This window comes from Liolophura sinensis, chromosome 6 (assembly GCF_032854445.1).
Source record: "Liolophura sinensis isolate JHLJ2023 chromosome 6, CUHK_Ljap_v2, whole genome shotgun sequence".
Lineage (NCBI taxonomy): Eukaryota > Metazoa > Mollusca > Polyplacophora > Chitonida > Chitonidae > Liolophura > Liolophura sinensis.
Genome location: NC_088300.1, coordinates 81,623,067 through 81,638,852, shown reverse-complemented (window position 1 = coordinate 81,638,852; position 15,786 = coordinate 81,623,067). Strand labels below are relative to the sequence as shown.

At 42.2% G+C, this 15,786-nt stretch overlaps 1 protein-coding gene across 2 annotated transcripts in view; it reads left to right on the top strand.

Moving 5' to 3' along the window:
* The window catches only part of LOC135468582 (rho GTPase-activating protein 5-like), a 77,168-nt gene that overhangs the window by 40,671 nt on the left and 20,711 nt on the right, over nucleotides 1–15,786 (top strand). For both annotated transcript variants that reach the window (XM_064746921.1, XM_064746920.1), the window contains 6 exons: nucleotides 2,722–2,736; nucleotides 7,326–7,428; nucleotides 8,000–8,164; nucleotides 8,738–8,923; nucleotides 9,506–9,576; nucleotides 10,937–11,101. In XM_064746921.1, coding sequence (XP_064602991.1) covers nucleotides 2,722–2,736; nucleotides 7,326–7,428; nucleotides 8,000–8,164; nucleotides 8,738–8,923; nucleotides 9,506–9,576; nucleotides 10,937–11,101 — 705 coding nt within the window. The remainder of the gene's footprint in view (nucleotides 1–2,721; nucleotides 2,737–7,325; nucleotides 7,429–7,999; nucleotides 8,165–8,737; nucleotides 8,924–9,505; nucleotides 9,577–10,936; nucleotides 11,102–15,786) is intronic.

Genomic DNA, 15,786 nt, shown 5'->3' with positions numbered 1-15,786 from the left:
ATATAGGGTATAATAGGAGTGACATTATTACATAGGACATGCATAGATTTATTTCCTTAAAACAAGTTGTAAAAGCATGCACTCCTATGGGTACCCACCAAAAAGGCGTTTTAAATTCATTATAGTTAACTGTAGGTTTTATGTCTCTGTATGCTGTGTGAACTGTGTAGTATAACATTAGTGGTTGTGCACTATAGTTTGTAGTAATTAGCCCGTCAGACAGTGTGTTCTTCAGCTGTTTCACAAGGTAGACGTCTAAGGCTTAGTCCCCGTCTCCTGTTTTATTTTACAAGCTTGCTCGGCACCTGAGATTCCTGAGTAAACAGAAAAAGGTGAGGTCGTTTTCTCATCAGCCCCACCTGTTGTATTGTCCAGTTTTCATGTACTTGAATACCAACAGGATTGTACCTGTTCACCTGTCCAGAGGACAATGAAACTTCGCAGTTCTCAGTGATTATACAACTTGTCATCAGCACTGTGGATTTTGGTGTTGTTTCAGAGGTGCAGATTTATAACTTTGTCACTCCAGTGGCACAACACGTGAGAATCTAATTTTCTGTAATCTTACAAGTTCTACAGCCACATATAAGGGTATTCTAGGTCATTCATTGTCATTGTGCCTTTAATAATTAAGGGTATTCTAGGTCATTCCTCCTCATTGTTCCTAAAGAGTATTATAGGTCATTCCTCTTGATTGTGCCTGAAGGGTATCTTAGGTCATTCCTTTTGATTGTGCCTAAAGGGTATTATGGGTCATTCCTCCCCATTGTGCCTAAAGGATATCTTAGGTCATTCCTCTTGATTGTGCCTAAAGGGTATTATAGGCCATTCCTCCCCATTGTACCTAAAGGATGTTATGGGTCATTCCTCCTCATCGTGCCTAAAGGGTATCTTAGGTCATTCCTCCTCGTTGTGCCTAAAGGGTATTATGGGTCATTCCTCCCCATTGTGCCTAAAGGGTATCTTAGGTCATTCCTCTTGATTGTGCCTAAAGGGTATTATAGGCCATTCCTCCCCATTGTACCTAAAGGATGTTATGGGTCATTCCTCCTCATCGTGCCTAAAGGGTATTATAGGTCATTCCTCCTCGTTGTGCCTAAAGGGTATTATGGCTCATTCCCCCTCATTTGGCTGAAGGGTATTTTATAGGTCATTCCTCCCCATTGTGCCTAAAGGGTATTGTAGGTCATTCCTCCCCATTGTGCCTAAAGGGTATTGTAGGTCATTCCTCCCAGTTGTGCCTATAGGTTATTTTAGGTCACTCCTCCCCATTGTGCGTAAAGGTTATTTTATGTCATTCCTTCTCATTGTGCCTGAAGGGTATTTTATAGGTCATTCTCATTATGCCTAATGTGTATTCTATAGGTCATTCCTCCCCATTGTGTGTAAAAGGTGTTATAGGTCATTCAGCCTTACTGTGCCACATATAAAGGTGTTCTAGGCGATTCATTGCCATTGTGCCTTTAATAGAAAAGGGTGTTCTAGATCGTTCTTCATCATTGTGCCCAAAGAGTATTACAGGTCATTCCTCAATTGTGCCACCCTGGTTTCCTCCCACCATAATGCTGGCTGCCTGGCCGCCTCCTGATTGTACCACAGATAAGGTGTTGTAGGCCATTCTTCCTCATTGTACCACAGATAAAGTGTTGTAATCATTCCTGCTCATTGTACAACAGATAAAGTGTTGCAAATCATTCCTCCTCATTGTACCACAGATAAAGTGTTGTAGGCCATTCCTTCTCATTGTACAACAGATAAAGTGTTGTAGACCATTCCTTCTCATTGTACCACAGATAAAGTGTTGTAGGCCATTCCTTCTCATTGCACCACAGATAAAGTGTTGTAATCATTCCTCCTCATTATACCACAGATAAAGTGTTGTAATGATTCCTTCTCGTACAACAGATAAAGTGTTGTAGGCCATTCCTTCTCATTGCATCACAGATTAAGTGTTGTAGGCCATTCTTCCTCATTGTACCACAGATAAAGTGTTGTACGTCATTCCCCCTTATTGTACAACAGATAAAGTGTTGTAATCATTCCTCCTCATTGTACCACAGATAAAATGTTGTAGGTCATTCCTCCTCATTGTGCAACAGATAAAGTGTTGTGGGTCATTCCTCCTCATTGTACCACAGATAAAGTGTTGAAGGTCATTCCCCTTCATTGTACCACAGATAAAGAGTTATAGCTCATTCTCCCCAATTGCTGCTGATTGTGTGCCGAAGATAAGGGTAATAGAATGTTCATGCTGCTACGTCAGATAAATGTGAGAAAGGGTTATATTCTGCATGGCTGCCCAGTTATGGCACTTTACAGAGTAACGGCTTTATATTTCATTGCACATCATTATCCCACAATCAATATGAAATGAAAATGTGAGTGATTTTCATTCTTAAAATTGCTCCTGAGCTTAAATGCAAGATGGTGTATAAAGCTGTAGACTTGACCAGCTGCCTGACACAGGTTACCTTACTCTCTGTGTTAAATCATCACCATAGTTGTGTCAGATAAACAGGTGTAGAATACCTGCTAAACTGTTACATGGTTTATTACATCAACAAGAGCCAATAATCTGATGCTGTCATGACAACTCCCTTATTTCCTCTAGATAATTGTGTTGGGTTTGGTAGATACAAGTAATGGTATGACCTGATAATCTGGCCCTAAGTACCTTGTACTCTTGTAGACACTAATTCGCATGATTCCCTATTTTTACAGTCTTCAGACAGGAAGGTAAAACTTATCACAATTTTACTGTTGTGCAGATTTCTTTTCCACTGGGTTTGTTTTTGTACTAATTAAGATTGTTGTCATTGTATGTGCATTGTTGTTGGTAGAAGATCCAGTTGAAAGTCGTGCTACTGCTGATGCTGTTGTTGTTGGTAGAAGATCCAGTTGAAAGTTGTGTTACTGCTGATGCTGTTGTTGTTGGTGATGTGCTTAATGTGGGAGTAGTATATCTGTGTCATTTTGCATGTATGGTTTGCTTCACTTGTGGAGAACTGTAGTTGAGCTGTGTTATGTTTGTTCCATGTTCTGTTACCCATGCTTGCAGTAGTTGTCTGCTCAACCTGCTGGTTTACACTCTGTAACACCCTCCACAAAACAATAGTCTCATCTTCACAGTTGATTTGGTGAGTTATTTATTGGTGTGCTTGCTGGACCGTGTAAACTATCAGCTGTGACAGAGTAACCTGCTGACCTGTCCTCTATGTGATGCGTCAAACAGACATGGTCTGTAATTTTAATGTGCTTGTTGGCTGGGTCTACAAGGCCCTCAACCAAACAGCCCACATGCTGACATTTTGCTGTTTCTACTGCAGCTGTCCTAAGGTTTGTCCGGTACCTGGGGAGGATCGGCGGTTTACTCCTGGCACTCCGTTTTTCCCTACCGCCATCTTATGTAATAAGTGAAAATTCTTGATTACAATGTTTAACACCATACAAATAAATCAATACAAAATCAGTCTAATTTGGGGGTAGCAATACATATGTATTGTGTATTGCTTGTTAAACAAGAATGTGTCAAATGTTCATCTATGTAATGATAGTTGGAGTTTTTTTTTTCCCCATTCATCAAATTCATTATCATTACCTTTTGAATAAATTTTTACTTCTCTGTATTACCTGACTGGCCCCGATAGCATAGTTGGTAGATCATCCACTTTGGGAACGGTAGATCCAGGGTTAACCCTGGGTTGGTCCCAAGACTTTAAAAGAGGAAGTTATAACTTCCTCGCTTGGCGTTCAGCATTAAGAGGATAGTGCAGCGACTGGTTGACCTGTATCAGTATAATGGCTGGGGCGGGGCGCCTTACTTGCCTTCGGTAAGGCATCTCAGTGAAGCAGCACTGGATAAAAGAGCGGTGGAAATCCGTCCTGCAGCAAGGAGGCACATTACACATACATGCCCCATAAGGACTCCTTCATCGTCATATGACCGAAAAATTGTGAAGTACGATGTTAAACCCCAAACACTCACTCACTCACTGTATTACCTGTGCTTATGTGTCTAGATTGCTTGCACCTTTGACATGCTTCACTATTGCATTTATTTTTTCATAAAACTTTGTTCACTCAGGTATCTAGATGTAATGCTATTTTCTGCATTTAGGTTCAGGCTTGATTTTTGCCAATATTCATTTTCTACCTTTAAACTACTCATCTTGTACATGTATATTTGGTAAAGCTTTTCCCGTGGGGATTCCAGTCTTCACATTCTCCTTTTGTCATTGTGTCACAGTTTCATCTAGGAACTGTACCTATCCATTGTTTACTAAAAGTTATCAGGAGATAAGGCTGGTTCTGCAGTCTATATTTTATGTATTCTTACATAATGAGTGTGTATGTTATGTGTGTGTGTGGTTGAGTCTGATATTGTGTTGTTTACATGTATGTCGTGTACACAGAAGAAAACCTTTTGTTTAGATCAAATCATTAATGGAAGAAGAAAGTTAACACCTTTACGTCCTCACGGTACATCAAAATTGTAGAACTCAGTTAAGAGATTATATATATATATATATATATATATTGTTTCCAAATTTCTGAGGGAGGGGTCCTCCATGGCTCAGTTGGTTAGCGCGCTAGTGCAGCGTAAGGACCTAGGAGTCTCTCACCTATGCGGTCGCTGTGAGTTCAAGTCTAGCTCATGCTGACTTCCTCTTCAGCCGTACGTGGGAAGGTCTGACAGCAACCTGTGGATGGTCGTGGGTTTCCCCCGGTTTCCACCCACCATAATGCTGGCCACCATTGTATAAGTGAAATATTCTTGAGTACGGCGTAAAACACCAATCAAATCAAATTTCTGAGGTTTGGATTTTGCCTATATATATCTGTATACTCTTGTGCATCTATTTACTCCCCAAGTATGGTTCTTTGTTTTGATCAACTATTCTCAGGATTTTCATAGACACTACATTTGTACATCTCCATGGACCCAAATTGACATGATACGTTTTTCTATATATATTAATTATAAGATTTAAGATAATTATTAAGATTTTGTTTGATTGTACCATGCTACATGCCAGTGTAGGCTGCCATCTAATTCAAAGCTACTTTATTTTACAAAAGTGAAAAAAAAAAAATAGATTTACTGAACACCACCTCGTCTTCCTTCCATGATGGCATCTACTAAACACCACCTCGTCTTCCTTCCATGACTGTGCCCACTGAACACCACCTCCTCCTCTTCCTTCCATGACTGTGTCCACTGAACACCACCTCCTCTTCCTTCTATGATCATATCTACTAAACACCACCTCCTCTTCCTCCCATGACTGTGTCCACTGAACACCACTTTGTCTTCCTTCCATGATGGCATCTACTAAACACCACCTCCTCTTCCTTCCACGACTGTGCCCACTGAACACCACCTCCTCTTCCTTCCATGACTGTGTCTACTGAACATCACCTCGTCTTCCTTCCATGATTGTATCTACTGACTACCTCCTCTTCCTTCCATGACTGTGTCTACTGAACACCGCCTCCTCTTCCTTCCATGACTGTGTCTACTGAACACCACCTCCTCTTCCTTCCATGACTGTGTCTACTGAACACCACCTCCTCTTCCTTCCATGACTGTGTCTACTGAACACCACCTCCTCTTCCTTCCATGACTGTGTCTACTGAACACCACCCCGTTTTCCTTCCATGATCGTATCTACTGACTACCGCCTCTTCCTTCCATGATGGCATCTACTGAACACCACCTCCTCTTCCTTCCATGACTGTGTCTACTGAACACCATCTCCTCTTCCTTCAATGCCTGTGTCTACTGAACACAACCTCCTCTTCCTTCCATGACTGTGTCTACTGAACACCACCTCCTCTTCCTTCCATGACTGTGTCTACTGAACACAACAACACAACCTCCTCTTCCTTCCATGACTGTGTCTACTGAACACCACCTCCTCTTCCTTCCATGACTGTGTCTACTGAACACCACCTCCTCTTCCTTCCATGACTGTGTCTACTGAACACCACCTCCTCTTCCTTCCATGACTGTGTCTACTGAACACCACCTCGTTTTCCTTCCATGGTCGTATCTACTGACCACCTCCTCTTCCTTCCATGATGGCATCTACTGAACACCACCTCCTCTTCCTTCCATGACTGTGTCTGTTGAGCACCACCTCCTCTTCCTTCCATGATCGTATCTACTGAACACCACCTCGTCTTTCTTCCATGATCATATCTACTGAAAGCCACCTCCTCATCCTTCCATGATTGTATCTACTGAACACCACCTCGTCTTCCTTCCATGATCGTATCTACTGAACACCACCTCCTTTTCCTTCCATGATCATATCTGCTGAACACCACCTCCTCTTCCTTCGATGATGGCATCTACTGGACACCACCTCCTCTTCCTTCCACGACTGTGTCTACTGAACACCACTTCCTCTTCCTTCCATGACTGTGTCTACTGAACACCACCTCCTCTTCCTTCCATGATCTTGTCCACTGAACACCACCTCCTTTTCCTTCCATGACTGGGTATACTGAACACCACCTCCTCTTCCTTCCATGATTGTATCTAATGAACACTATCTCCTCTTCCTTCCATGACTATTTACTGAACACCACTTCCTCCCCTTCCATGACCCTATCTACTGAACACCACTTCCTCCGCTTCCATGATCATATCTACTGAACACCACTTCCTCCGCTTCCATGATCATATCTACTGAACACCACCACCTCCTCTTCCATGATCATATCTACTGAACACCACCTCCTTCTCTTCCATGATCATATTTGCTGAACACCACCTCCTCTTCCTCAGGTATTTCTGTTGCTGTCATCATCTGTATTGAGGACTACATATACATGTGCCTACCTCCTCTATCCATACCAGTCACAGCCAGTTGTGATACATGAGAGGTTCTTACACCTGTGTCACACAAATTCATGTTCCTCTGTGTCTTTGCCCTTTTGCTCTTGTAACTTTTAGCATCACATGATCCATTGACTCTACCGGCCCCAATAGCACAGTTGGTAGAGCGTCGGCTTCGGGAGCGGTAAATCCAGGGTCAAACCTGGGTCGAGTCACACCTAAGACCTTAAAAGAGAAAATTGTAACTTGCTCGTTTAGCATTCAACATAAAGGGGATAGTGCAACTTACTTGCCTTCGGTAAGTCGCCAAAGTAGATAAAAGAGTGGTGGAAATCAGCCCTGCCAAAAGGAGGCACATTACATGCAATCCAAGGACTCCTTTGTCATATGACATCAAAAATTGATAAGTACAACGTTAAACCCCAAGCACCCACTCACTCACTCCTTTGACTCTACTCTAATTCCCTTCTTGTGTTGGCAGGATGCCGTCCCTGAGAATGATTATGCCTCTGTGCAAGATGCCCTACCTGATGGACGCTTCCATAGAATCCGTTCCTCTCGCAAAAAACATAATAAAGGCAAAGGTAACTCAGTATACATAGCCATTTGTTGTATCCCAACACAAAGTCGAGATGTGTAAGACTTTTGGTTTTCACTTGTATAACATCTCTCTGCGGTTCATAGTTACTTTCATCCTCCTAACAGAGCAATGACCTTGACTTCAAAACCTGTGGAGATTCAAGGCAGTTGTGACACCTACTTCACAGGTGGTTTGGATTTTTCTGTGAAGGTTAAAAGAAAAGAAAACTCTGACTTTATTTATACTGAATATGAAAGTCCATTGCTATGTCTGCAGTACAAGGCTAACCACTAACTATGCTGTCTGTATGGAGTACTGAATTGGTTTAGAGTAGAGTATGTCCAGGACTCTCCAGTTAATTTACCTATACCTTTTAGTGTAGTGTATGTCCAGGACTCTCCAGTCAGTTTACCTATACCTTTTAGTGTAGTGTATGTCCAGGACTCTCCAGTTAATTTACCTACACCTTTTAGTGTAGTGTATGTCCAGGACTCTCCAGTTAATTTACCTACCCTTTTAGTGTAGTGTATGTCCAGGACTCGCCAGTTAATGTGTGCCAGATATACTTTTTCCAGGGCTAACAGATTCGGACTCTGAGCTCAGCTCTTTAGAGAGGAACAACAGTAAAGATATCTACAGCAAAGTGAACAGAAAACCCACCCCTCATAAGAAGAAGTCCAAATCCCGGGAACATGCCTCAGATGAGCGGTACCTGGGTGTGCACTGTCCTGCAGAGAGGGGTAAGTCAGGCAAGTCAAACGGGATGTGTTTGTTGGGAGGGGGGTGGAGGTGGGTTGTACTCTCCTACAGGGAAAAGTAAGGCATGCTCAGATACTGGTGTGTGACTTAAATATATATATATATATAAGATCAGTGGCTGATTTTTTTTTAAGCTTTTTCTTTTTTTTTTATGTTATTTGACAGCAGCCATAAGTGGGAAGGTCTGCCAGCAACCTGCGGATGGTCGTGGGTTTCCCCCGGGCTCTGCCCGGTTTCCACCCACCATAATGCTGGTCGCCGTCGTATAAGTGAAATACTCTTGAGTACGGCGTAAAACACCAATCAAAAAAAAAAAAAAAAAATTTGACAGCAGTCATAACTATGTATAGAGAAAACTTTTCAGATCTCTGGATAAAGTGCCAGACCTTCAACGTGCAGTGGACATGTACTGAGGTGACTCAGGCACTTCTGTAGCAATGGGTCATCTCATTGCTCAAGTAGAGTTTAATGGTTTACAAATTCACAAGGGCCCTGTTTAAGTCTGGTATATTAAAACTTGGTATTTCAGCATGATTACATTGAATGTGTTTCAGTCCAGAGCATTTCCCCATCTGAAGAAAGTGATGGCACTGGAGATGAGCTGCTGACCAACAGGAAGGAGAAGAAGAAACGACCGTCCGTGAGGAAGAGGTGGAAGTCTGGCAGCTCTGAGAAGAGTGGGGCACTCCCGGGGCGTAGTCCCCCCATGTCTGACAGTGACTATGTTGGCTCACCACCAGGTACACACCTCCTGTCGAAACACCAAATGTATGTGAAATGTAGGATAATACATGTTTCTGAAGAACTAGTTTTCCCTGAAGAGCTTACCACCTTCTTTAAGATATATTTGCTCCTTTGTATAAAGGTTAGACTGTGTGACCTCAGCTGAGAGTGGACAGAGCTTTAGCTTACAGCATTTCCATGAAAGTGATGGCTGGGTCGCAGCCTCACATTATTCACTGCATGGAGTGTTAAAAGGAAACATGGTGATTGCACATTTCAGACTTAGCAAGTTTATGACAACTTTAGACCATTGGAACCAGTAAAGTAAACAGTGAGTGAATATGTGCCTGTAAACTTTGGACGTGCCTAAGTGAAGGACAAAAATTACAAAACTGGGTGTGACCAAAATCGTGCAATCTGAACTCCTCTGTGGAGTGCTATTGAAAGTTAGTAAATACACATGTACAGTTGTCCCAGAAGATGACACCATCTCTGTCTGCTCATGTTCAGGCACAAAGGTTACAACCTGTGAATCTTAGTGATACTCCCAAATGTTCAGTTGTGTAACAGCTTGTCTGATGGATGAGTTTGTGTTACAGGCCGAGGACCAGATGAAGACAACGCATATGAACCAATCAACCCACAAGAAGTTACAACCAGCACTCTCAAGGTTTGTCTCTGTGAATTAACTTACCTGCCCATACATGTGTGTATCTCCATGTGTGTATTTCCCTGTGTGTATCTTCATATGTGTATCTCCATGTGTATATCTACCTGTGCATTTGGCTAATGTCATACCCCAGTAACATCCAATAACTCAGGTTTTGCATGCATGTAAAAAACACATTAACAAGCTCAGGATGCTCCATTCTTGATACCCTGTCTGCAAATTTATTGATACTGTAAATTACAAAATTCACAATCTTCCTGTGTCTTTTGTCTATTAGAGTCTATGTTAAGGTAATGATTAGGTACTTCTTGTATTGAGTTCAAGCTTTGTTGATACAGTACAGCCCACACTAAAAATCAAAACAGGAAATTAGCGTGCTTCCAGAGATCTTGTAGAGGGGTTGAAGAGGGATTTGTAGAGCGCTTGTAGAGAGCTCCTGTGCAGACAGACACCTACAGAGCCAGTGATCCACCCACAGAGACTGATCATATACATGTGGCTGGGCATTATTAGGTTAAAATTAAATTTTTAAAAGACTGACACATTACATCAAACTAGAGTAAAATATCTGATGTGTGTGTTTTGGGTCGCAAATTGACATAGGTTGTGATTCACATAGTCCATGCGAGATTAGTAATGGACTACCATTACCATGGTAGAACTCGCAAGTCCTTTGTCTCCCATAAAAAGTGGAAAAGTGGACCAATATTTTTATTTTTCCCATAGAAGGTTTGCTTTGTTGTTGGATTCATTTACCAGTGAAAAATAATCTGCTGCTGAGTAGTTTCACAAAAAACACATTGACACTTTCACACTGACAATACAATAATGCTGTACAAATTACAAAGAGAATTTCACGCACAAAAGTTTCACGCATAAAAACTTAGAGCATGAAGAACAATTTTGGTTTTCTCCACATGATGTTGTGCACAATTTGAAGTTTCCTTGTTTCCTCTTGTCATCATATGTAACTCTTTGTGTTTCACTTCTCACATCTGTTTCCTTGTTTCCTCTTGTCATCATATGTAGCTGACTGTGTGTCACTCCTCACATCTGCTTCTTTGTTTCCTCTTGTCATATGTAACTCTTTGTGTTTCACTTCTCACATCTGTTTCCTTTTTTCCTCTTGTCATCATATGTAGCTGACTGTGTCTTACTTCTCACATCTTCTTCCTTGTTTCCTCTTGTCATCATATGTAACTCTTTGTGTATCACTTCTCACATCTGTTTCCTTTTTTCCTCTTGTCATCATATGTAGCTGACTGTGTGTCACTTCTCACATCTGTTTCCTTGTTTGCTCCTGTCATCCTACACAGCTCACTGCGTGTCACTTCTCATATTTCTTTTCTTTCCTTAAAAGTTCGGAACTACAGGAAGTACTGAGGACACAGAACACGAGGCTGGAGAAGGAATCAAAGGAAAGTTCAGACCTCGACATTTGAAAGACCCAGAGAAAATAAAGAAGAAGGAAGAGAAACGTTTGAAAGAAGAAGAGAGGAAAAGATTAAAGGAGCAAAAGGAGGAGGTACGTCATAGCTTTTTACTTGTCAGAAAGCATTTGACGGTAAGTCTTGTTTATGAGCCAATTTGAACGGGACTGAAACAGTGCTGTAGCAGATTTTTCTTTAAAACCCAGTCTTATGACCTTTAGAGATAAAGAATATATTATTTTGGTATTGTTTGAGACCAATATTTACCTCAAGTATTTGGAGACACCACTACAGAAATGTGGATTTACTCTCAATACTCCAATCATTACTTCACTGCTGTTATTTTATTTAATACACCAAATGCTTCCTCAGTCTGTATTGTTCTGGGATAACTCTTGGAGGAAATCTCAAGTCTTACGTCTTATTTCAGTAAATCGACAAGAACAGCATAATAGAAGATCCGAAGATTTGTTTTTTCAGTTTGAACACTAAACATTGAAATCCATTTATTCACATATATACAGTCAAATCATCAAATATTCCTTCAGTATCGGCAATACCATTTGCGAGAGAGAGTTTCAGGGGGAATAACTCTGGCGGCTTGTTGACACGGCTATAGATGGCGAATAGTCTTTAGCACTTTAAAAATATTACGACAGGTATATGTGCTGGAATTTCTACCTAATCCTTAGGTATATTTTAATGTAAGAGAAGTAACTCATATAGGCACAGTCCCTTTAGTATAACACTAAATCCTTCCTGCATAATATTAAGATAGCAAATCAAGCCAATCTCACGCAGAATCAAACCAATCTCACGAGGAATCAAATGCAGAAGCTCCGCCCACTGTCAGTCAAGATCGGCTCCTCTTGGGAAGATTGGCGATCCCTGACAAATCTCTATGCTGATTACCTAAAGGATGCTCGTCGATGTATGTTTTGTGACAGTTTAGCTGTCTTGCATCTGTATACTTCAGTAAATGTAAATCTTCATCTGTGGTATTCTTTTAATTAATCCTCTGTGCCTTGTCTTAATCTTGCTTTTGCCTTCACCTTGATCTTGCATTTACCTTGATCTTGCCTTTGCCGTGATCTTGCCTTTGCCTTGATCTTGCCTTTTGCCTTGATCTTGCCTTTGCCGTGATCTTGCCTTTGCATGTGCCCTTGCCTGTCGTAGACCTCAAGGACCATCTGTCAGACGCCATAATCCATGCCCTTTTATAGTGTGTAGACAAAGTAGGCTAACCACCAGAAATCCTACATTTTGATTGGCTGATGTGTATTGAGCAGCGTTCGCCTCTTACTATGCCCCGCCTGTAATTTACTATGATGGCGAAACCAATATGGCTAAAATAGCATAAATTTTCCCATGCCAACATAAAGAAAAACCCCATAATTTATATCAAATAGTGTTATGTTAAATATTAATTCGAAGAACACAGATATGATAAAATCTGCTCTTTCTAACGATACCAACATAACACGAGCCATTTTTGTAATTATCAAAATCTTAGAGTTTAAAGCCTCCAATCTGAAATGCAGAACATCATGACAGACTTTACAAACCACAACGAAGTGACATGAATCATTTCGGTCGGAAATAAATATCTAAATTTCATTAACACTAAAATGTTAGACATGCATAAGACATGTAGGAAGACTCACAGTTCAATGTCCAACAAACATCTCCAGGCCTAATGTTCGATTGTGGTGATTGTTTGTGTCAGGCTCGATCGGTTGCTACAAGTGTGCCTCTGAATATTCACGCAGTATTGTGTTATTGTTTTAGAACTTAACAGTAAAGGTGCAGATAAGCTGCAGACTACAGTTATTTATGAATATTTTGCGCCATTTTTATGTTGTCACTTTTATACAAATCATGTATTTCTTGTGAAATACTCAGTACGGTCAAGTTATCACAAATACACTTCCATTGTAACATCAGACAACCAGATTACTTTCAGGTAACACCAGTCAATCTGATATGAATAAGAGATTATCCCTAGGTTTTCGTCACAATACCAAGAATAAGCAAAAGCCACCATCTATTTTGTCCTCTCTTTCTCCCACACTTAGTATATGTGATGGCCAGGTGAGGGCTATTGTTAATATGCTTGTCCATCATTCACTCTGATGCTCTGTGTCCTGTTAATGCCAGCTATGAACGGAGACCTGTATCACAAGTTATATGTGACTACCAGTCCAGTGTGGCCTCTGTCAGGTACCTGCATCAAATAGTATGTGACTACCTTTTCCAGAGTGGCCTCTGTAAGGTACCTGTATCACACAGTTTGTGGCCACTTGTCAAGTTTGGCCTCTGTCAGGTACCTGTATCACACGGTATGTGACTACCTGTCCAGTGTGGCCTCAGTCAGGTACCTGTATCACACGGTATGTGACTACCTGTCCAGTGTGGCCTCTGTCAGGTACCTGTATCATGTGGTCTGTGACTACCCGTCCAGTGTGGCCTCTGTCAGGTACCTGTATCATGCGGTCTGTGACTACCTGTCCAGTGTGGCCTCTGTCAGGTACCTGTATCATGCGGCCTGTGACCACCTGTCCAGTGTGGCCTCTGTCAGGTACCTGTATCACACAGTCTGTGAACACCTGTCCACTGTGGCCTCTGTCAGGCACCTGTATCCTCTGTCAGGCACCTGTATCATGTGGTCTGTAACTATCTGTCCAGTTTGGCCTCAGTCAGGTACCTGTATCACACAGTATGTTACCACCTGTCCAGTGTGGCCTCAGTCAGGTACCTGTATCACACAGTATGTGACCACCTGTCCAGTGTGGCCTCAGTCAGGTACCTGTATCACACAGTATGTGACCACCTGTCCAGTGTGGCCTCTGTCAGTCCATGTCAGGTATCTGCATCACACAGTATATGACCACCTGCAGAGGATTTTCTAGCCAATTTCTTTTTAGAAAGTCAATTTGAATAATAATATTGAAAACTCAATATTTTTCTCACTCAACTTTTCTCCCCATATAGTATTTCAAGTACCTAATACTCAATATTGAATCCATTTTAATCTTATTTTGTTAAACGCCTCATAGATTGGTAAATGAACATCACACTTCAACATTTATGAGGTACAACCCAAAAGTCCAAACAGGTGTCACACAAGTCCGTAAATAATGTAACTAGATTTCAAAACTAACTGCTGAAAGAAAGTATTTAGGGGAAACTGGGGTAATATGAAACTCTTTGCACATTTTTAGAAAATATGAATGCCTTCTTTGGCGAGAGCTTTGTAAAAGTATGGTGGTATTAACACTTGCCAGGGTAACTATTGTATCAAACAAACAAAAATTGTGAATATCAAATATAGTTTTTGATATTTCAACCAATTTTGTTAGTGAAAAAATCGTCCTAGTTTAACCCATTGTCAGGATAAAGTGGGACAGCTATGTGGGCTAAGTGGGACAGCTATGTGGGCTAAGTGGGACAGCTATGTGGGCTGAGTGGGACTGCTATGTGGGCTAAGTGGGACTGCTTTGTGGGCTAATTGGGACAGCTATGTGGGCTGAGTGGGACAGCTATGTGGGCTGAGTGGGACAGCTATGTGGGCTAAGTGGGACAGCTATGTGGGCTAAGTGGGACAGCTATGTGGGCTGAATGGGACTGCTATGTGGGCTAAGTGGGACTGCTTTGTGGGCTAATTGGGACAGCTATGTGGGCTGAGTGGGACAGCTATGTGGGCTGAGTGGGACAGCTATGCTGGGCTGAGTGGGACAGCTATGTGGACTGAGTGGGACAGCTATGTGGGCTAAGTGGGACAGCTATGTGGGCTGAGTGGGACAGCTATGTGGGCTGAGTGGGACAGCTATGTGGGCGAGTGGGACAGCTGTGTGGGCTAAGTGGGACAGCTATGTGGGCTGAGTGGAACAGCTATGTGGGCTGAGTGGAACAGCTATGTGGGCTCAGTGGGACAGCTATGTGGGCTCAGTGGGACATCTATATGGGCTAATTAGGACAGCTATGTGGCCTAACTGGGACTGCTATGTGGGCTAAGTGGGACGGCTCTATGGGCTAAGTGGGACAGCTCTGTGGGCTAAGTAAGACAGCTGTGGGCTAATTTGGACAGCTATGTGGGCTAAGTAAGACAGCTTTGTGGGCTAAGTGGGACAGCTATGTGGGCTGAGTGGGACAGCTATGTGGGCTGAATGAGACAGCTATGTGGGCAGAGTTGGACAGCTATGTGGGTTGAGTGGAACAGCTCTGTGGGCTAAGTGGGACAGTTGTGGGCTAATTTGGACAGCTATGTGGGCTAAGTGGGACAGTTGTGGGCTAATTTGGACAGCTATGTGGGCTAAGTGGGACAGTTGTGGGCTAATTTGGACAGCTATGTGGGCTAAGTGGGACAGCTATGTGGGCTGAGTGGGACAGCTCTGTGGGCTAAGTGGGACAGTTGTGGGCTAATTTGGACAGCTCTGTGGGCTAAGTGGGACAGTTGTGGGCTAATTTGGACAGCTATGTGGGCTGAGTGGGACAGCTCTGTGGGCTAAGTGGGACAGTTGTGGGCTAATTTGGACAGCTATGTGGGCTAAGTTGGACTGCTATGTGGGCTAAGTGGTACAGCTATGTGGGCTGAGTGGGACAGCTATGTGGGCTAAGCTATGGTGTTGAACCATAAACAGTTCAAACAGAATTAATATATCAAGGAATAATATCTTCAGAAATAGTGCTTTATTTCTTGATGCTCTGAAAATTACAAAACATAATCAGCAAATGGAAAAATTATCCCTAGCTAATTTCTAGTGGTTCATTTGTTGAGCAA